The 21,946-nt window shown below is 40.1% G+C and overlaps 2 protein-coding genes across 4 annotated transcripts; one reads left to right on the forward strand and one right to left on the reverse strand.

The window, feature by feature from the left end:
- Nucleotides 1-5,550: 5,550 nt before the first annotated feature.
- On the forward strand, nt 5,551-12,221 carry pcbp2 (poly(rC) binding protein 2). 3 transcript variants are annotated; one of them, XM_054609455.1, is made up of 13 exons: nt 5,551-5,706; nt 6,502-6,638; nt 6,776-6,799; nt 6,889-6,921; nt 7,072-7,188; nt 7,300-7,431; nt 7,544-7,672; nt 7,787-7,861; nt 8,142-8,201; nt 8,516-8,588; nt 8,686-8,741; nt 8,895-9,064; nt 10,926-12,221. In XM_054609455.1, the coding sequence occupies exons 2-13, from the start codon at nt 6,570-6,572 to the stop codon at nt 10,960-10,962; spliced, it is 975 nt and encodes a 324-aa protein (XP_054465430.1). In that variant the 5' UTR covers nt 5,551-5,706; nt 6,502-6,569; the 3' UTR covers nt 10,963-12,221. The 3 variants fall into 3 exon arrangements, with proteins under 3 accessions (XP_054465430.1, XP_054465433.1, XP_054465432.1); XM_054609458.1 differs by having other exon boundaries at nt 8,142-8,183; XM_054609457.1 differs by having other exon boundaries at nt 6,505-6,638.
- A 1,870-nt stretch (nt 12,222-14,091) lies between these two features.
- map3k12 (mitogen-activated protein kinase kinase kinase 12) lies at nt 14,092-21,058 on the reverse strand. The gene is given in 13 exon segments (XM_054609440.1): nt 14,092-14,247; nt 15,090-15,387; nt 15,549-15,616; nt 15,703-16,426; nt 16,734-16,868; nt 16,971-17,087; nt 17,338-17,447; nt 17,623-17,731; nt 17,908-18,066; nt 18,244-18,402; nt 18,490-18,681; nt 18,806-18,994; nt 20,586-21,058. Coding segments are annotated over 13 exon segments (2,889 nt in total).
- Between the last annotated feature and the right edge of the window lie 888 nt (nt 21,059-21,946).

The raw sequence follows: 21,946 nt of genomic DNA on the forward strand, positions 1-21,946 counted from the left end.
CTCACTTGCTAATAAGATGACTAATTGGATACCCCTCTCTCTGGCTTTGAGTGTCTCATCAGGTTTCACACTGCAATCCAGATCATTTACTTTAATATGTGCAGACAATTTACAGCTGAGTGGAATAAATTGGAATTAGTCATTGTAAACAGTAGCTTTCTCCAAAAAGTGAAAAAATTGCACCTGTGCAGCAAAATATGTGCTATCACTGTAGTTAAAGGCTCACCAATGTGCACTCTGCACTCTCAAAACAGAAAAGTAATGCCAGATGCGGATTTGCCATCAAACAGTTGTGAATATTATACAGGCTGGCAAAGACAGTCTGCAGAGGCAGTGGGATGTCAGGGGCAGCTGACAAGAGGATGTTAGGTGGGCGAGTGGCATTTCATCATACAATTCATGTACAGTAATCAATGACCACTCACCGGTGGAGGGGAGAGGGACCGGAGAGAGAGCCAGAGTGCCAGTGGGCATGTCAGATAAAAGCGCTGAAGGAGAAAAACACAGGAACAGGAGCAGATTGCATTGAATTTTGACAGAGGGGGGGGTACTACTGAGTAAAGTGGGGACGTTTAAAAGAGCACAAACTGTGGGAAAGATTCTGAGATTAAAGTAAGCAGATGATTATATAAGCAATTACTTGACAGGGGGAGACACACATAAAAGGGCCAGGGAGGATGTGCTGATTGAAAAAGCTGAAGAGCTCCTACCTCCTCTATTCTGAATAATCCTTCTCTCAGCGATCGCTCATGAGATCAAAGAAACAAGCTCTTTTCTCACCCTAATTAATTTTCTTTTGTTATGACATGTGTTCTTTGTTCTCGTGTGTTTTTCATTTATTAACCCATCAGTGTAATTTTAGGTAAAACTAAGACCAACTCTCTCCATAGGAGTACTTAATATGGATGTGTTACCTGTTATTATAGTGTGAGGGTGTCTTATCTGGATATGCTTCTATTTAAAAATAAAAAAACAGCACCATGCTTATAAGGCCTGGCATCATTCAGGCACAGTACAGATGGCTTTGTAAAACAAGCTCCAACATCAACTGCCTGGATTCATGTATGAGTCTAAAAAAAACAAAACAGGAAGTGCTGAGATAAACTGCTTCAGAATAGCTGAGCTCAATTTCTTCCAGCGAAGGAGGCAAACTATCGAACGCAGGCTGATTTTGAACCCTTTAAAACAGAGACAGACGTGAATCATAAGTCCCACATGTAAACAACAGTGTGTAAAAACCACGTTGTGCAGGACTTCGGCTCTGATAGAGAATTGGATTTATAGAAGATTATTGAATCAGGAGAATTAGTTAAGGACAATAGCGAGCTATTACTGACCATTGACTGATTGTGTTGTGGGTGCTGTGATGTGCACCAGATTAATGAACATGCGCTGAGTGAGTTCAGGCAGAATATGCCGTCAACCAGACCATGAACACTTGGTTTTAGGGCTCTACTGCTCCACTTGATCTCTTCTGCTTTTTCCTGGCTTTTTATAGAGCTCTAATATTTAAAATAAACACCACGGTACTGAAGTTTTAACTGTACAACTCAGTGTTTCTATTGTCGTCTAATTCAGAATAAACTCTAGCCGACAATTAAAATCCTCATTTATCCCATCAATCATGTGACAAAACAACAAAACAACCAGCCCTCGCAGAAGAACAAAGGAATCAATCATGAAGCGGAAAGACATCAATCATACTCTTTGTTTTTAAAAAAAACCCCTTATAATAAAGCTGAAGCTCGTTATTTTAAGGTCAAGAGGTGATTTCCTGAAGTCTTCCTTTTGGCCACGTTGATACTGTATCAGCAGTTTTTAAATATCAGCAGGGGTTAAAGTGTGGTGGGAACAACATCACACCGATATTTAGTTAATATTTTGATTTTAGTAAAATCAACATACCATTTACAGCACAAGGACAATTTTTATGGCCATGTTGGGCAGCTCTGCTCTGGGTTGACCATATGATCCAATTACCGACCAACTGTCTCCTCCACATTTACAGAAACGCTGAAGCCAACAGAAGCCTCTGGGTCTATACTGAGAGATTACTGTAAGATAATTAATATAATTATTTCCGCTGCACATTTATAGAGCTGACTCATTCAACTAAATATTCCTGGGAGTGAGAATTTTTCACCATCACTATTAGCCTACATTTATATTTATATATTTAACTCTGTGAAATATATATATGATATATATATATATATATATTAAATAAGGCTGTGGTTAGTGCTATGTGTTCAATAAACGCCAGAAAGGACGTAGGATTTAAAATAGCAACCAGCTCAATTCCAGATCTCTGACACTCACAGAGTTATTGTGCCATCTGTTGGATTTACAGATAACTGCAGCAGTGTGTGGGGGATTAGTGGGGACAAGGATTCAGGACACATCCAGCAAATTGTCTGATGATTTGCACTGGAAAAGTGCTGATAAAAAAAACTGCAACCAGTGAGCCAATAACAGCTATTATTATTAAAGTTGTTGAAAACACTCAAAATGTTTTTTTTCCACCAGTCTATTATTTATTACAATATTTTGATTATGAGACCTACAGACAAATGTAAATAATTACTGATTGACAAAATGTGATTAATGATTTTTGCTAATTTACCTGGTTAAGAATCTATAAAGTTATAATTATAACTAATGTTTTTATTTGGGTTTTTTTTGCTATCGTCTATAAACCATGCTGCACAGCATTTAGAATATCATATTTGCATAAATAGCTATATCATATAAACAAACCCAAACATTTTTTGCTTGTTTATGCTTGCAACCGACAACTGAATTATTAAAAACTACAGCAGCACTATTCAGCTCTGTTAATATAACATAAGATAAGATAAAATAAGATAATCCTTTATTAGTCCCGCAGCGGGGAAATTTACAGGATTACAGCAGCATAGATATAGTGCAAACAAGGTACATAGTAGAAAAAACAAACAAGTATTTTAAATAAGTAAATAAGAAAAATAAAAAATCCACAATAACTAAAAAAAAAATCTTAGAAATACAGACAGAATGATTATAGTTCTGTCTGTATTAAGTGTCTTTCTCTCTCTCACTTTTTCCAAAATCAATTCACATTTTTAGCTCTTCGCATCTTTAATCGAGGTCCAATACTGTTTTGCATATAGTGTTCATTTAAAGCTAAAAATCTTTATTTTCTATGTGGCACAAATCTGCTCACGTCATCCGTATTTAATCAAGATTAAAAATGTATTTATTATTTGACAATAAATTGATGAAAGTAGGGTTTGAGGCCTATACATTTGGATTTATTTTTTTTGGTGTGAAATTTTATCCATAATGATCATTAAATTAATTATGTATGAAATATCCACTTCCATCCCATTCCCCAAAAGACACATTAAACACATCAATCTGCACTTTATAAATTGGAAAACATTAATAACACTTTTCTTATCTGTCACAAATAAATAAGTGTAAACACCATGAAAAAGAAAACCAAGTGTTTTCTTACCTGAGTGACATTTTTTTAATTTATTTTAATTTAATTACATTTTTCACAACCATTGACATCCTGGTGTAGAGGGCAGAGCTCCGGGAGGGGCGGGGCTGACCCGGGTAGAGGGTTTGAGGCTTTTCCTTATTTTTTTTTATTTGATGTGAAATTTTATACATAATGATCATTAAATTAATTATGTATGAAATATCCACTTCCATCCCATTGCCCAAAAATATAAGATAAGATAAGATAAGATAAGATAAGATAAGATAAGATAAGATAAGATAAGATAAAATAAGATAAGATAAGATAATATCCTGGTAATATCCTGGTTTCTATGTGGCACAAATCTCTCACTCACTTTTTCAAGATTAAAAATGTATTTATTATTTGACAATAAAATGAAAATTCACATTGGATTTAGAAATTTTATCCATAATGATCTTATGAAATATCCACTTCCATCCCATCTTAAACACATCAATCGCACTTTATAAATTGAAAACATTAATAACACTTTTCTTATCTGTCAGCAGAGCTCCAGATTACAGCAGAGGGATAAGAGATAAGATAAGATAAGATAAGAGGGCAGAGCTCCAGGAGGGGGCGTGGCTGACCCGGGTAGAGGGTTTGAGGCTTTTCCATTATTTATTTGTTTTTATTTGATGTGAAATTTTATCCATAATGATCATTAAATGAATTATGTATGAAATGTCCACTTCCATCCCATTGCCCAAAATATAAGATAAGATAAGATAAGATAAGATAAGATAAGATAAGATAAGATAAGATAAGATAAGATAAGATAAGATAAGATAAGATAAGATAATCCTTTATTAGTCCCGCAGCGGGGACATTTATAGGATTACAGCAGCATAGAGGATAGTGCAAACAAGAGACATAGTAAAAAAACAAGATCAAAAATAAGTATTATAAATAAGCAAATGAGCAATAAAAAAACAGTAAAGAATCCACAGTAACTGAAATATTATATATACAGACAGAAACTATTATAACTAATAATATAATATCACATTAAACACATCAATCTGCGTTTTATTAATTGGAAAACATTAATAATCTAAATAAATGAGTGTAAACACCATGAAAAACAACACCAAGTGTTTTCTTACCTGAATGACATTTTTATTTATTTATTTTAATTTAATGACATTCTTTACAACCATTGGCATCCTGGTGTAGAGGGCACTTCCATCCCATTGCCCAAAATATACAACATCACATTAAACACATCAATCTGCGCTTTATTAATTTCAAACATTAATAAAACAAAATAAAAATAGTGTAAACACCATGAAAAACAACTCCAAGTGTTTTCTAACCTGAATGACATTTTAATTAATTTATTTTAATTTAATGACATTCTTTACAACCATTGGCATCCTGGTGTAGAGGGCACTTCCATCCCATTGCCCAAAATATACAACATCACATTAAACACATCAATCTGCGCTTTATTAATTTCAAACATTAATAAAACAAAATAAAAATAGTGTAAACACCATGAAAAACAACTCCAAGTGTTTTCTAACCTGAATGACATTTTAATTAATTTATTTTAATTTAATGACATTCTTTACAACCATTGGCATCCTGGTGTAGAGGGCACTTCCATCCCATTGCCCAAAATATACAACATCACATTAAACACATCAATCTGCGCTTTGTTAATTGGAAAACATTAATAACCCAAATAAATGAATATAAACACCATGAAAAATAACACTTACACATACATAAAGTGTTTTCTAACCTGAATGACATTTTTATTAATTTCAAACATTAATAAAACAAAATAAAATTAGTGTAAACACCATGAAAAATAAAAACAAGTGTTTTCTTACCTGAAAAATAACACTTACACATTCAGGTAAGAAAACACACCAAGTGTTTTCTAACCTGAATGACATTTTTTAATTTATTTATTTTAATTTAATGACATTCTTTACAACCATTGACATGCTGGTGTAGAGGGCAGAGCTCCAGGAGGGGGCGTGGCTGACCCGGCGGAGGGGGCGTGGCCTCGCAGGGGTCAAAGTTGAACTCATTCTGTCTTTTGTGCCAAGCAGAAGAGTGGAGTCCGATCGAGCAGCGGCGTCTCTTCCCTCTTCCCCGGATCCTTTTAAAACTCCCTCCCGAACCCACTCCCTTCCACCCTTGCCACCCTACCCATTCCCCTGAACACTCTTCAAGGGACGGTGACGGTAAGAAGCCCCTCACATATATATATTTACTTCTCTTTTCAGAGCGGAGGACGGCGGACGGACCTCACTGCGCTCCGTAGGCCGCGGGAGCAGACTATTTCCTGGATCGATGCTAATGCTAACGCTAGCGCTAACGCTCAAAATGAAAGAAGTGTATTTAACTTTAAGGCTTTTTTTTTTTTTTTTTTTTTTTTTTTTTTTTTTTTTTTTTAAATGAGTGCGTTTCTAGGCTCTGTTTTTGTGTGTGTGTGTTACATGTGTGGTGACTACATATCCTGCAGTGTGTGACGTTACAGAAGGGGGATGCTAGGATGCTAACTTAGCCTTCATGTGACTGGCTGCGATGCTCTCTTCTGCAACCGAGACCCACGATGTTTACGTTGCCCCACGAGCAGCTCCTTGTGGATGACGTCATCGGTGCACGCGTGGCTTTAAGTAGCCAGCACTGTGGGGGGGTTTATGCATTTATGCATTCATGCATCACACAGTTTATCCATTTTTAAATGGATAAACTGTGTCGCCACAACTGTTTGATGCCAGGCAATAGACGTAGCCCTCCGTGGAGACAGTGGGTCATTGTGCTAGTGTGAATGAGTGGACCTGGGGGCCAGTCTAATGTGAACTACTGGGCTGAAGTGACAAAGTTAGAGAAGTAAACAAATGGCTCAAATCCACATGTTTTCTCCCTGCAAAGCTCCACTGATCTGCACTGACACACACACAAAAAAAAACACATGCCCTCATAGTTTCCAGTAACTATATTTGTCCCTGACTGTCACATTTTCCTCTCTGCAGCAGACATTCACCCAGTGACCAAAGACCCACTTTGTTGACCAGTTTAAATTGTGGATTTCGCTGCAGAAATGGACTCAAGTTTGGTCGAAGGAGGACTTAATGTCACCCTAACCATCAGGCTACTCATGCACGGGAAGGTGAGTTGTGACTGCATTCACGTAGTGGTTTTAACGAGAGAAATCTCAATGAAAACAAACAAATGTTTTCTCTCCCAGTGGCGGTAAATACTGGATTTATTGCTTTAACATGCTTTTTTTGTTGTTGTCTTCTGCAGGAGGTTGGAAGCATCATTGGCAAGGTGAGTTGTTTATACTGCCAGAATGATTACTATGTACATCGTGCTCCCTCTGTGTGTTTTGTAAATATTGTGTGTTTGTGCTTTTACAGAAAGGAGAGTCTGTTAAGAAGATGAGAGAGGAGGTAAGATGTTTTGTTTTTTTTGTTTGTTTTTTTAAAGATGCGGGTAAACAAGAAGAAATATGTCCATATTTTCAGTGACCATGACTCATGAGTCATTTGATACCACTGTGACTAAAGATACTTCCTGTTTTTTCTCCCCTGTCTGTGCAGAGTGGGGCTCGCATCAATATCTCAGAGGGGAACTGTCCAGAGAGGATCATTACCCTGGCGGGACCCACCACCTCCATTTTTAAAGCCTTCTCCATGATCATTGAGAAACTGGAGGAGGTTAGATTTGCATCGCTGCATCTTAAATCTGACACGTTGTCGCGACAGAGTTGACACTTTCAAGTTGTTTTTTTCTTCTAACTCTTCTCGTCATCCCGCCTTTCCCTACAGGACATTAGCACCTCAATGACTAACAGTACAGCCACCAGCAAACCACCGGTCACCATGCGCCTCGTCGTGCCTGCCAGCCAGTGTGGCTCACTCATTGGCAAGGGTGGGTGCAAGATCAAGGAAATCAGAGAGGTTGGTCAACATATTTATTTATTTTCTTTCTTCTCTTTTTTTATATAAAGCTTGTGTTTCATCCCTGTTTGGTCCTAACTGTCGTTGTCTGTTTGTGGATGTGTCTTTGCAGTCAGCAGGAGCTCAGGTACAAGTAGCAGGGGACATGTTGCCCAACTCCACAGAGCGTGCCATCACTGTTGCAGGGACCCCACAGTCCATTATCGAGTGTGTCAAGCAGATCTGCGTTGTCATGCTTGAGGTACAGACACATTTTGTGATGGTTGCTAATGATACTCTTGATGCTTTTATTGTTTTTCTGTGTGCCTGTTAAAGTTACATCAAAAATCAATGGTGGCTATTTCTGTGTTCTTAGTCTCCACCAAAGGGAGTGACCATCCCGTACAGACCCAAACCCTCAGGCTCTCCTGTCATCTTTGCAGGTGGTCAGGTAAACAACGTTTGTTTCTTTCTAGCTATGTCTCTTGTTTTATTTGACCCAGCAGTGTTCACGTTTTTCGGGGGAAATGTTTCCACTTTTTACCGAAGGCACCTTCAAATCAGTGAAGTTTAATTATCCACGAGCTATCATTCTAGTTGCGGGTGCGCTGCTCTCTGTGGCAAGCCTGGCTTTGTTCTCGTAGCACACCAAGGACATGGGGACTGATGGGTATTGAGTACACTGTGTGTGACACTGCCACGCCCTCCTAAGTGCTGTTGTCTCCTTGCAGGCCTACGCTGTCCAAGGGCAGCACGCCATTCCACAGCCTGATGTAAGTGAAGGGCCCTCTGTAAGTGATCCAATATATTTGAAACTTCGGTCTTCGGAAGTCATGCCACCTTCTTATTTCATCCCACTGACTCTTTATTTTTTCACCCCCCCACTGCCTGATATCCATTTAACATTTCTACTTATTTAACATGTTAACAATGATATGTATTTGACCCCTTTTAGGCTAACTCATGAGTTCCATTTCATATTTTTCCTCTCATCATCACTTACAACAGAAATAATTTCAAAAATTCCAGCTTTGTATTGTATTCTGGATTGTCCTCACTCATGCTCTGTTTGCTCTCTGCGTCCTTTCCTCCATTGTTTTAACAGCTCACCAAACTTCACCAGCTGGCCATGCAGCAGAGCCCCTTCCCCATTGCACATAGCAACCAGGGCTTCCAGGGTAGGTGGACAGATTGAAAGAGGGAATTCGATTGCTGTAGATTTAATAATAATCCACCTAGTCAACACTCTCATGGGCTTTCTTTGCATTTCTCCAGCTGGGATGGATGCCTCTGCACAAACTGGCTCTCATGAGCTGACCATTCCAAACGATGTAAGTAGCGATAATGTCCTTTTTGCTCATTTACTTTTTGTTCTTTGCAGTGAAACATGATTCAAGCGATTGATTTCCTTGCTGTTTTGTGTTTTCCTTGTGTGCGATTGAAGGTGCTGATTTGTTTTCATTTATTTTTTTCTCCTCCCTCAGCTCATTGGCTGCATCATTGGCCGTCAGGGCACAAAGATCAATGAGATCCGTTCGATGTCAGGGGCTCAGATCAAGATTGCCAATCCCGTGGAAGGCTCCACTGACAGACAGGTCACCATCACTGGCACCCACGCCAGTATCAGCCTGGCTGAGTACCTGATCAATGCCCGGTAAGAGGCTTAATGCCACTGCAGAACACATCCATCACAGAGCAGCAAGTTTACAGGAGACCAGCAGTGTTTAAGCTCTCGACTGCTTACTTTGTTTATGAAATGTTTAAATTCTCTAGAGTGCAGTTTACATGAGTTCAACATTCACAAGACAATAACATGATAATGAGATTATTTTAAATTAATTTCTAGAGATTTTTTTAAGCATATATTCCAATTTTGCCCTTTGGTTGTTTCAATGACTTAATAAGCAAAATACACTTTTATTATTATTATTATTATTATTATTATTATTATTATTATTTATTATAATATGTGAAATGACTGGAAACATGCTGGAGATCACGTACAGAAACAAACTGACCTTTCCAATACTTATCGACATCACTTACTTCCAACTGTCAAATTTATCTTTTATATAATGAAGGTTTTAAAATAAATTTAAAACCTTCCTGTTGAGGCTGTTTTTTTTTTTTTTATTGTACTTTTTATGGCCATTATTTATTATTTTATTTATGTTTTTATTCCCTCTAATCTTTTTTTTTTATTTATTTATTGGCTTTTATCTATTTTACTTAATTTTGAAATCCATCCATATCATTAATTTAAACTATTTCTGTTGTGCATTAGTCTTAATTTTGTTACTGTTTACATTCATACTGTCTTATGTGCTTGTAAAGCACTCTGAATGGCAGTAACCTGTATAAAAAGTGCCATGCAAATATAATGTGATTGATTTATTCAGGGATAGAGTGGGAAGGGGAGTTATTTATTCATTATTACCAGAGCGTTGGCCAGGTCAGTTTTCAAAGGCGGTAAAGCCCATTCGGACAGGATAGAAATGTCAGCAGGATGAAGGGCTGCACCGAGTGTATTAAAAGTACATTCAAAGCTTCTATCTGAGAAGTTTCGTATGTCTGTTGTCGTATTTTATGTCATCGCCCTAAAAACGGTAAAGATCCTTCTCTTTTTTTTTTTTTTTTGATTACATCAACTTTTCTTAATAAATAAAACTCGTCCGTACATTCCTCCCTTTGTGCTGCAAGGCGGAGCATGTTTTTTTGACAGCATTGAAGATTTGGATTGAGGCAGAATATTTCATTAGATGAAAGCATGTTGTGAATTTGGGAAATAATTACATTTGATCTTTTTTTCAATTAAATTTGACTTTAAGCCTTTCTAACGATTTGAAGTTATTAGAAATGTTCGGATCACAAGAGTTGGGGGGGGATTATTGCAGCCACCACTGCAATCTTATTCTAAAAATGATGTAACATACTTATAATATAGGTGCAGCCTAATGTTTATCTACAACCTCAAAGCAATACGGAGTTTAAACAGAAGGAACAGACTGTCAATGTTGTGAATGAAGCTTTGAACTATTGGGTACACCCCTAAGAGGAAGTAAATGATTAAATATATGATTGCAGAAGGTGACTCGTACTGCCGGGCCACAGCGCCTTTGCTAGAGCTTTGAGGTCCTGGCTAGTTTCTTTTGGGGTTTTTTGCGTGCCACACTCAGTTCACAGCAAAAATTCAATGAAATGCTCTTTTGAGAGTACTTTGACATCAAACCAGCAACAATATTCATTTGTATATCTCAACACCTCCTGTTGCTATTTCAAAATAAAAGCCCTTTTTCTGGGCACAGAGAGAGACTACCAGCTTTTATATTTTGGATCACAACAACACTGTCTGTGTGGACACTACTTGCGTGAAAATAATGTCTTGCAGAACCCAAAATGCCTGCTAAGCTGATAAAACCCAAAAAGCAATATGTCCCATTTAAGCTTGCTGTATTTTTGAGTCAAGCATCATTATGGTATTAAAGTTTTTCTATTTTTTTTGTTCTGCTCCTCAGGCTCTCTTCTGAAGCTACTGGACTCGCAGCCAACTGACATGGAGGATCTTCATCAGCACCTAACGTAACCCCTCCCCCTACTTTTTACCAAGAGGTCCCTTATTGAACTAAATGCAAAAACCAAGTACTATAAACTCACTGTTTTCTCCTCTGCTTTGGTTAGACACCTCCTCAGTTGTAATTACACCATCATCATGATATTGGTATTTTATTTATTTATTATGTTTTTAAATTCCCTTTGCTTATAGTTTTTAAAGACTTCCTTCTGTTGTATTTTTCCTATTATTTTACTGTATATCTGTATGATCTTCTTGATATAGGTAAAAGTTTTAGAAAAATCTGAAAAGGCATAAATAATGTTTTTCTTATGTCAGATTTTTCTTAGAAAATGTAAAAAAAATGAAGAAAAAAAAGACACACTGTAACATTATAGATGGACTGTTCTTTCCCTTTTAAATATCTATTTATTTTTTATTTAATACACAGCTCTGTGTAAGAGTAGAATTCATTGATATTTGCCATCTTCTATTTGAAGCTGTACTTCCTAATTGAGGCATTGTGGGTTTAACGGGTTTCGGTGGGTGTAAATGATGTCCAGGTGAAGATGTATGCAGGAAAAAACCTTTTTAGTCCGAAGGTAATTCATCCCTTGTTGAGTGCGGGTTCAAAGGAGAATTTTTAAGCTACGTTTTGTCTCACCTCTAATTTGCTGAGTAATTGTTTTGTGTCATTCCTGTGTTTCCATCCGTTTTATTTCTCGATCAGGACTTTTTGGCATTGTTGCGTATTGGATTCTGATAAGGGTGGGTGGGCCTTGGTCACCAGGTGTGGGCCTGAATGAGAGGAAAATATTTTCTTTTCTCTGAAATTACTAAGACCATAGTGATGACGATGATGATAATAACATTGAAATGTTTGTTTTAAATAGAGAAAATATTTTTTTTAACTGCAGGGCTGGGGAATGCTGCAAGGGGCAAAACTACAAGACTTGTTTGTCTTTATAAGTATATTATGCTGAGGTATTAAATTATGAAATAGAAGGAGAATTATAGAAAATTAACACTAGTTTCCTGCTATCCTTTTTTGCCTGGGTCAGATTTATTTTTTATTATTCTTTGCAGGATGAAGAAACTCAAGTTTTTTGTGCACGTTTTCAAACTATTGTAGATCTGGGTGCAATTAAATTGTTGAAGAAATGAAATGCAGAAATAAAAAAGATGTGAAATGCTTAAAACAATTATTTTGTATGTTGTAATGTTTATGTATTCATAAAAGGCAGCTGATGAGACAACTAAATTGCCCTGATATCAGTCGCAGATTTATTTATATTCTAAAATATGGTTCTGTCTTTTTGAATTATTACTTCTTTTTTTCTTTTTTTTTTACGCATGATGTAGTAAATCAAGAAAACACACTGGAACAGGTTGGACATGCTTAAAGTCATTGAAAATAGTCATTTATTTCTCGTTCAGCCGTCTTATTTGTTGCAGCAACAGAACAAACTGTAGCTATGACACATCCCGTCTTTTTAAACAAACACCACACTTTTTTTTTTTTTTTTTAACCAATACATTATTTATTGTTGCTCATAATATTTTGCTTTCGATATAATTCCTATGTTACAGGTACAATGTGCAATGCTGTATAAAAACAAAAACATTTCTATTTAAACCCAAAGGATACTTACTGTTGTACTAATGACCACCACGGAGAAGTGCTCTATTTCTTATCTGGATACCTCCGCCGTTATCTTAAAGGGTAAAAGGGACAGTTGAGGTTCTTATGAAGCTTATGAACATCATGAACTACAGGAGTCCTCTTGGCTCTTATCTTAAAGGGGAACTCCCACCCATTTCACACATCAAGATTTACAAAGTTGTATAAATCATTTTGTGGTTTTATACAACTAAACTGCCTCATGTGATGTCATTTGAGTCAGCATAGTTTTAGATAAATTGAACAATAAGACGTTAATAAGGGATTTTCTGCTTAAAGCGTCTCCAGACTTTGCTAACTGCTGCTAGCAAACCGAATCAAGTTGCATTGTGGGTAATGTAGGCCCTAGGTTTTTACCAGAAGGAAGAGTGCGTGGATTAAAGATGCCGATATTTCTGGTTCAGCTGCATCGTTTCTGCCCTTTTTTTAATCTTAAATAGTTCATTGGGAGTCTGACAAAGTTTTAGGAGTGCAACGCTAAATTGGCGGAGTACTCCTTTACTAAAGCACCAGCACCAGTGTTTGTTACTTATATAGTACCTTGGTAGTGTCATTTCACATCCTGCTAATAAAAACACAATCAAACAACAATTTCCAAACCATACAATGGCAAAAGTGCATTTTTCTGAGTGAACCCAAAGGTCTCCCATCATATCATTCTTTGATAAGCTTAATAAAAAATCCTCAATCATGTCTTATGTGTATTTCGAAACTCAGTAGTAGGAGGGCTAAAAAAAAAAATATAGTACCTACTGAGAATCCTAATTAAGCATCATGATTGACGTCTTGGTGAGATTTTCATTACATTTTTTTTTTTCTTGAGTGCTGACATTTATTAACAAAAAACAAATTAACTGAAGTAATACTTTCAGGATTAAAAAAGTGTAAACTTTCACAAAATATAAAACCGACACATTCGAATCATAAATTATAAACATGTAGTCATGCATTTGTTCACAGGGCTGCATACCGTTTAGTCTTACACTTTTATCTTACAAATAAAATAAAGTTAGATATTTCTCATGTGGTATGTAATGGATATTTACATTATTATTCATTAGTATTTGATGCATTAGTGTGGAGGATCATGGAGGATGCTCCCAGAGTGAGGATTAGTGTTTAAAGGACGAGTGTGGTACCTTGTGCGTGCGTGTGCATCTGTGGAGGGGTTTTTGCTGAACTGGAGCAGTGGCTAAGGTTACCTCGGTAACTGTTTTGCCTTAAACAAAAAACCCTACTGAACTTAAATGACATTTATTTAATGTCACAAGCTGCCAAAATATCTGAAGTCAGGTTATGACAAATGTCATCTGGTGTAGGTTTGCCAGCCAACAAACTTATGAGACACCATAAGTCCACTTGTCATAGTCTGAGCGGTGTAGTAGGTGTGATCCCTCATGACAACAGTAATGTACTGCATTACTGGAGGTGTTGGCTAGCAGTCAGGGATCTATGGAGGTCCAGTATGGGGGGCCTGTGGAGACCCCTGATAGGGCTGAGACGGAGACACCCATGCTCCAGCACTGGGGGGACGACTTGGCTCTCCGCTACCCGACTGATCCAGCTCTGCACTGTCGCAGTCAGAGTCATCGCACAGGGCCCGACTCTACAGAAAGAGAGACAGAGGGAGAACATTTTTTATTCTTGACCTACAGCAGACATCAAGTGTTTTTGGCAGAATTAAGATCTTCACATGAGTAAAAGTAGCAATACAACAATGTAAAAATACTTAATCACAAGTTAAGGTCCTGCGGTCAAAAACATTTTATTTTATTTTATTTTATTTTATTTTATTTTATTTTATTTTATTTATTATAATTATTATAATTATTATAATAATTCATTTTTTTTTTTTTTTTTTATTATTATCAGCAAAATGTGCTCAAACTATGAAAAGTAAAAGCACACTGATGTTACTATGTGTAAGCAGCATTTTGCTGTTGAAGCAGGTCGAGTTCATCTTCTTTAGTTTTGTCCAACATTGGGGTCAAGCTCCTTGTAAGGGTCCCAAGATAAATGTAAGGGTACGTGACATAATTAATTCAAAAAGAAGAAAAGACTAAGTTTTGCTATACAAAACGCTTTTTTTTACTTTTCGATTATCTTTCACGTTTTAAAAAAATGAATGGATCATTTTTCCTGTTTGTGCCTCAAACTATTAACTTAATAAAACTGTCTAAGAACTCAGACATCTGAAATGAGGCAAAGGGCCACAACCAGACAATGTTTCTTGTAGGGTTCTAAAGCCGACGAGGTTGGAAACCACTGGTTTAATCTTTGACAATTCATTGTATTTAAAATAAAAAGTAAAATATTTTTTCTCTAAAATGAGAATAAAGTAACATCAAATGGATATACTCATGTAAAGGACAAGTAATATTAAACTTAAGTACAGTTCTTTCCTAAATCTACATCAGTCTGAAGATGACACAAACTGACAGAGTTTACCTCACTAGGATTCACCCCGACGTCCAGCTGAGCTTTGGCCTGTCCCAGCGCTCCGTCTCTCTCCGACAGGCCATCGGAAGCCTGCGCCGGATCAGTGTTGTCCGCCGGGATCTCCGACCCCTGAGAGAGGAGGTCATCGCTGCGGTCGTCCAACCGGTCGTCCGTGTTGGTGCTGACCACGTCGGGGGTGCCGCTGTGAGAGTGATCCGTAGTGTGGCCCTCCTCGCCGTCCGACACCGACAGGTTCTCTGAGCTGAAGGTGGACACTGACTGGCACTTGGTGATGCTCGTCGGACGTCTGAAAAAGATTTAAAAACAAATCAAAATGTTATTTCACAGAATTGAGGATGTAAAAGAATGACGCGAATCAAACATGATTCTTTGTTCTGTGGATAAATCAGAGAGCGGAAACATGGCTTGAGGGAATTTTCCAGTGACGAAGGACAGCAAGCTACTCACCGTCTCCGTGGTAACTCAACCTCACTGTCAACTTCACCCTCCTCCTCTTCTGATGACACTCCACGCCTCTGTAGTCAAAAACACAGGATGGATGAACCAGTGGAAATGACCAGCGTATAACCAGAGGAATATGAACGGGTATCCGGCTCCGTACCTGTTTGCGTGAGATAGCTGCCCTGTACAGAATGGCTGAAGGAGTGAGGTGCTGACTCCCAATCCCCCCCGACGCCCCGCGGGGCAACCTCACAGCCCCGGCCCCCTCCTCTTTATCCTCCCCATCATGAGGCAGACGAGGAGATCCCAGAGAGCCCCTCCCGGCTGCCGCCCCCCTCCCACAGGGCGAGTCCGGGCTGCTGGAGAACGGGAACGAAGCCGCATCCTCGCTCGGCGTGTCACTGCGTGGAGGGGTTTCCGTGAGATCATCCAGGCCGGCTGCCCCCGCCTCTGACCCCCCTAACCCCGCAGAGGCACTGAGGCTGCCCCCTCGCTCAAGCCCCCCCACAGAGGGCTCCCCTTTTCCCTGCCCCTCCGCCTCCAGGGTGGTGCAGATGAGGTCGGGGCTGGAGGAGGACAGCTGCCTCTGCTGCTGCTCGTGGCTGAGGCCCCGCAGGGCTGCCGAGGGCTCCAGGAGCTGCTTGGCGGGGTTAGTGGTGGAACTGTTAACCTGGGCGGTTGTGTCCCTATTAGAGGAGGACTGATTCGCCTTAAGTCCAGCCAGGTCTCCACTGCTGCCCTTACCGGGCTTGCGGTGGCGGGTCTTTACCCTCCGAGACCGGTTGGGAGAAGTGGAGCTTCTGTTGGGGCAGGCTGGTATAGTGACCTGCATGACGGAGGAGTCCATTTTTGGAATGATTACCTCAGACTTGAGGATGTCTGGCCTGCAAAGAGTGGAAGGGATTAGTCAACAACTAGAATCCACAAGAATATTTGTTTCAGTATCAAACTCTTATCAAATAATGACTGAAATTCACACCAAAAAATTGTGGATTATTAAAGTTTTTTTACTTATTTATTATTCTTTACTGTGTTATCACTTATATACTTATTTATAATACTTGTTTTGATCTGGTTTTTTACTTATGTATCTTGTTTGCACTGTCCACTCTGCTGCTATAATCCTGCAAATTTCCCCGCTGTGGGACTAAAAAAGAATTATCTTATTTTATCTTAAATTTGATCACACACCTCTTTCCTGAGGGCAGTTTCTGTGGGACGTTTCTCTTCTTGATGAGTTTGTCCATGGTGTTGGAGGAGCTGCTCTGCCTGGAGCTGTGATGCTTAAACAAACCTGGATACTTTTTATCCAAAGACTGCTCTCTCCTTCAAGAAAAAGTACCCAAAGACACCCAAAGTGTAAAAACACATTGTGGCTTATTAGTTCGAAAAAGAATGTGTACCCTGTGTTCATGGATTTATTAGTACCTCTGCAGCTCTTTCTCTTTGAGCTCCAGCTGCAGCATGACGGCACTGAGCTCCATGTAAAGGTTGTTAGCTCTCTCCAGCTTCCTCTCGTAGTGCTCGCGAATGTCCAAAGCATGCCTGGGAAGAAAAGAGGCTGCTGATGTCATTGTGCATCCGCATGAAGGACTCCAAATTCCTCCACAAAAGACATGCACTCAAGGCTTTTATTTCATCCACATGGGCGGACAAAGGAGTGACACCGAGAAATGGAACGGAGGGAAAGTGGCCTCGTACATGTGGGTTAAATTAGCAAAACTACCGTCATCTACTGCGGGCAACTAAACTGACTACGTATGTGCGATCTAAAAATAAAACCAAAAAACAGTACCTGAGCTCCTCTCTGCGTCGGTTGATCAGCTCCTCGTCGAGTCGGTGGATACAAGTACCCTCAGATTTAATCTTCTCAAAGTGCTGTTTCACCTCTTCCCGCCATTCAGCCTGATGAGAGCACATTTCTGTTAACCGGCTCCGTCTCGCCAGAGCTGACTTTAAAACCAATCTTCTTTTTGCAACAACACTGATTACTGTGCATGCATATGTGTGGGTGCTTTAGTATTTATGTGTGTTTCAGATCTTTCATATTCAGATGGGGATTTGGATGAAGCAGCCATACCTGAGACTTGAAGTAGGTCTCTTGTGGAGTGGACAGCACATCGGCTGACGCTATATCCAGATGAAGAAGGATCTGGCGGAAAGAGGGCCTATTCCTCGGCTTACAGTTCCTGCAAAACCAAGATGGGAGAGACAGCTGTGTACATTTACATCACACTGTAAAATCAATAAAGTCCTTAAAACACAGACTAACGCCTCCCCCTAATCTGCTCATTTTGTCCTCTCTTCCCTGCTGTGCTAACTATTTTTTCTCTTTCCAAGGTCTCCATTTCCAGCCGTCACTCACCAGCACTGTCTGAGGAGGATCTTGAAGCCGTCGGGGCAGCTCTCAGGTACGGGCAGCTGGAGGCTGTTGTTTCCCACACCCCAGATGATGGCCGATGAGTCCACGTCTTTGTAAGGGATCTCTCCGGTTAGCATCTCCCACAGCACCACTCCAAAGGACCTTAAAAGTTAAGTCAAGCTTAATTAATTCAGGAAGTCTCATTGAGGTTAAGACCTCTTTAACAAAAGAACTATGCACGCACGTCAGTAATCTGTCTTTAAATCACGGAAAGTATCTGCTCTCCTACTGTAGTGAAGTCTATTTGCTGATGTATTTGTCTCTTTTAGTCAGACCTACCAGATGTCCACCTTTTCCGACACCGGCTCATTCCGAATTACTTCAGGAGCCATCCAAGCAACGGTGCCGGCGAATGACATCTTGGTGCTTTTGTCACTGAGCTCCTTCGAGGTGCCAAAGTCTGAGATCTTCACCAGGTCATCGTGTGTGATCAGCATGCTGCAAAGGAGAGATTACATGGAAATAATTAGGAATGAAATTTCGGAGTTTCTCATCAAGCTAGGTGTGTTGAGACGGTTGACATACTTTGGGGACTTGAGGTCTCGATGGATGATCTTGTGGAGGTGCAGGTAGTTCATGCCCCCCGCGATGCCCATGGACCAGTCAACCAGGAGGGAGGGGGTGATTTTGCGACCCGCCCTCAGCACCTCATACAGCTGGCCTTGGGCACAGTACTCCATCAAGATACAGTAACAAGGAGCCTGGGTGCAGATGCCCCTGTGAGGAAGCACGACAGTCAGATGACAAGATGCACAAGGTTGAACAGAAAAGGGCAAAAAGCAGGAGAGATTTATGAAGCTAAGCGACACGAGACCCCGTAGGATATCGTGTGTTTCCTCACTTGAAAGTGATGATGTTGGGGTGCTTGAGTTTGCGGAGGTGTTTGATCTCGGTCTCTTTGATGTCCCGCACTTTCTTCACAGCCACGTCGTCTCCGTGGAACTTGCCGAGGAAGACGGCCCCCTGTGCCCCGCTGCCTACCCACTGCAGGTCGGAGATTTCCTCAAAAGGAACTTCCCAGGACTCTAAACTCAGACCAATAAGTCCATAAAAAAAACAACTCAATGAATAAATGTGGAAGCCTGAAGCGTTACACAGATAACCACAGGTGACGCAACAGATTTTTTTCAGCAGCATCCTTTAGGTACTAAATTTATATCTATTACACATTGCAAAGCCTCTAAATGTCAAGTAGCACTCTAGCCAGTTTGGGTATTGAGGAGTCAGAGGGTTTGAACATTAGAATGGGCTGGCAGAACACAGTTACATCCCACAAAGTGCCTGCCATGTTCAAAACAAATGGTACATGTATAGCTTATCCAATAGAGCATTACATTTCTGTCCAGAGATAAGAGAAGGATTGATGGAGAAACAAACAATCCGCTCATGATCTCATCTGTCTGTCATCTTTCACACTGACACGACTTTAGCGACTGGGAGAGCATTGGTCACTAAATAGAGACGAGCGGGGGCAGAATAAAAGAGACAGGCAGATTAATTCTTCATGAGGTCCACTGAAGTCCTGAGATCTCTGGAGAACTGCTGCTGCAGCGGAGGCAGATGCACATGATGCTTCCTGCTGACCAGCTGTGAAAAACTCCCTGCAGCATGATGACAGTGAATGAACCGGGCCGATGGACCGGTGAACGCAGTGGGAGCAATGAGAATTATGAGCTTCTAGTGTTGGAAAAGTAATTTACTGAGGTAGTTAAGTACAACTTGAAATACTGTACAACTACTTAACACTTTAATACTACATTTCTGAGGCAAATATTGTAGTTTTATCTGACTGACACTAACTTACTGGTTACTTTTCAGATTTTGCTAAATAATATGATATGTTTATAAAATAGATCGCATTGTTAATGATTCAACCAGTTTTTTCTGACCTTTTAGGCTAAAGGCCCCTTAAGGGTGGGTGTAGTTGTGACAACTTGTCATGTTGCAGATAATACCACCCTGTAAACATTTCAAATGGTTCATTTAAATAATTGCCCAAATGCTTAAAATCATCCAGAATTTAACAAAACAAAAAAAGATCAGCAAAAAGTCTAACAAATGAATACAATTTGTTTCCCTTCTTCATTACTACATGAATCACTTCACCGGTCCTAAGATTTATCTTGAGACCCTTTGAAGGCCCCAATCCCAGTGGATTAAGCTACCTGAAAGTAGATGAACTACCTGCACCTCTAACAGCTATGCATCAAACACAATCTAATGATGTAATATAAAATAAGGTGCCTGGCACAGGTGCAATTTTTTGCAAACAAGTACTTTTACTACTGATACTTTAAGGTCATTTTGCTAGTAAAACTTCTGTGCCTTTACTGACGTAGGACTTAAATGCAATGACGTGTTTTTTTAATGTTCATTGGTACTTAAATAAAGGATGTGAATACTTCTTCCATCACTGTGAAGTTCAAGCTTCATCCATAAGCTCAGATATTTATTTTTCTATGGTGCATCTCCATGGTTACGCAGGGGCCACAATAATTTCCTATAGTGACTACATGATATGTTTAAGTCACAAGCTGGTCTGACTTTCCTCTGTTGTGTGGTATTTAAACACACTTTCCAAAACCCAGCAGAGGGCCCGATAGCACAGGAGGAACATTTACTGTCACATACCTTCATGGCTATGTTTGTGTTCAGTGGAGTAGGCCTTTCCAATCATGGTCCATACTGGTTTCAGGCAGCCAAACAGTCCCTCCAAAAAACCTCCACTTCCTGATTGTAGCCGAATGTTCTCCGACTGGCTCCGGACGGCGCCGGCCTCCGGACTGTGCCCTGCCTCGGCGCCGCCGCCACACTGGCAGGCCTCATGTTCATGTAGTTTTAGCACGCTGTTGTCAAAGTGGGTCGAGGTTCCATCGCTGGGAGTGGGGCTGCTGCCGCTCGGCGCCCCCGGTCCACCGGTGTCGATGGACAGCACGTTACGGAGGACACACTGTGTGGGGGTCAGGTCCGTTTCGGGGGTGCATGCAGGGGTGTCTCCATCGAGTCTTCGATAGGGGGGTTCCGAGATGGGGGTGCTGAAGCCTGACAGGGAGGGGGAAGGGGCACGGGGCTCATGGATACAGGTCCCACTCATTAGGGGTTTCCCCAACACGGCAGGTTAGGGTGGATGGAGGATGGAAAGATGAAGAGTTAAGCCTGAAGAAAGAAGATATATGACAAGAAATACATTAGAATTATTTATAATCATGATCATAGCCATGTTTCATCTTTGTGTTGATAGTATGCTTAATGCTTTTCAAGGTGTAGGTTCATTTCAGCACCGGACAGCTCCATTGTAATGTGGAGCTGTCCAGTGCTGAAATGACTGCTCCCTTTACTACTACTGTCTCTTATAGTATTTTAAGAAATCACTGGAGTTTTCATTAACTTTTATTTTACTCCATAAATGCAAAACACTAAAACAGAGGAGTCCTGCTGTGAGTTGGGCATCCAGCCAGTCCAACAGTTTAACTACTCCATCCCCAGCAACCATTGCAGCAAAAAAAACAAAAACCTCTTCTCTGTGCCTATGAATGGGAAACCCAGCCTGCCCAGTGGAGCCATCACCCGGAGTGGAGATGGTCTTTATGAATGAATCTACCAGAGGAGGTTGTGCAGTCCACGGCCCGGGCTGTCACCTGTTCTTTAACTGTCCCTCTGAGGGGCATCCATGTCTGACAACATCAGAGAAACAAAACCTTTTTCTCAGCGGCTCCCATATGTCGTTCATCATGCATGGAGTAAAGAGCATTGTGTGCATCTGAAAAAAAAATTGCATAACCACCTCAGTGTGGATGTGTACGTCCATGCGTGCCTGCGTGTGTGTGAGAGAGAGAGAGTATGACTTGGAGGGAGAGAGAGAGAGAGAGAGAGCACATGTACCCAATTCACATATTTTACACCAGCTCCATTTCTTGTACTGCACCACTGCATGAGAAGAGCCGAATGAAAGCGTGAAGAAACGGGCAATAAACAACCACCA

This window comes from Anoplopoma fimbria, chromosome 12, assembly GCF_027596085.1.
Source record: "Anoplopoma fimbria isolate UVic2021 breed Golden Eagle Sablefish chromosome 12, Afim_UVic_2022, whole genome shotgun sequence".
In the NCBI taxonomy this organism is placed as follows: domain Eukaryota; kingdom Metazoa; phylum Chordata; class Actinopteri; order Perciformes; family Anoplopomatidae; genus Anoplopoma; species Anoplopoma fimbria.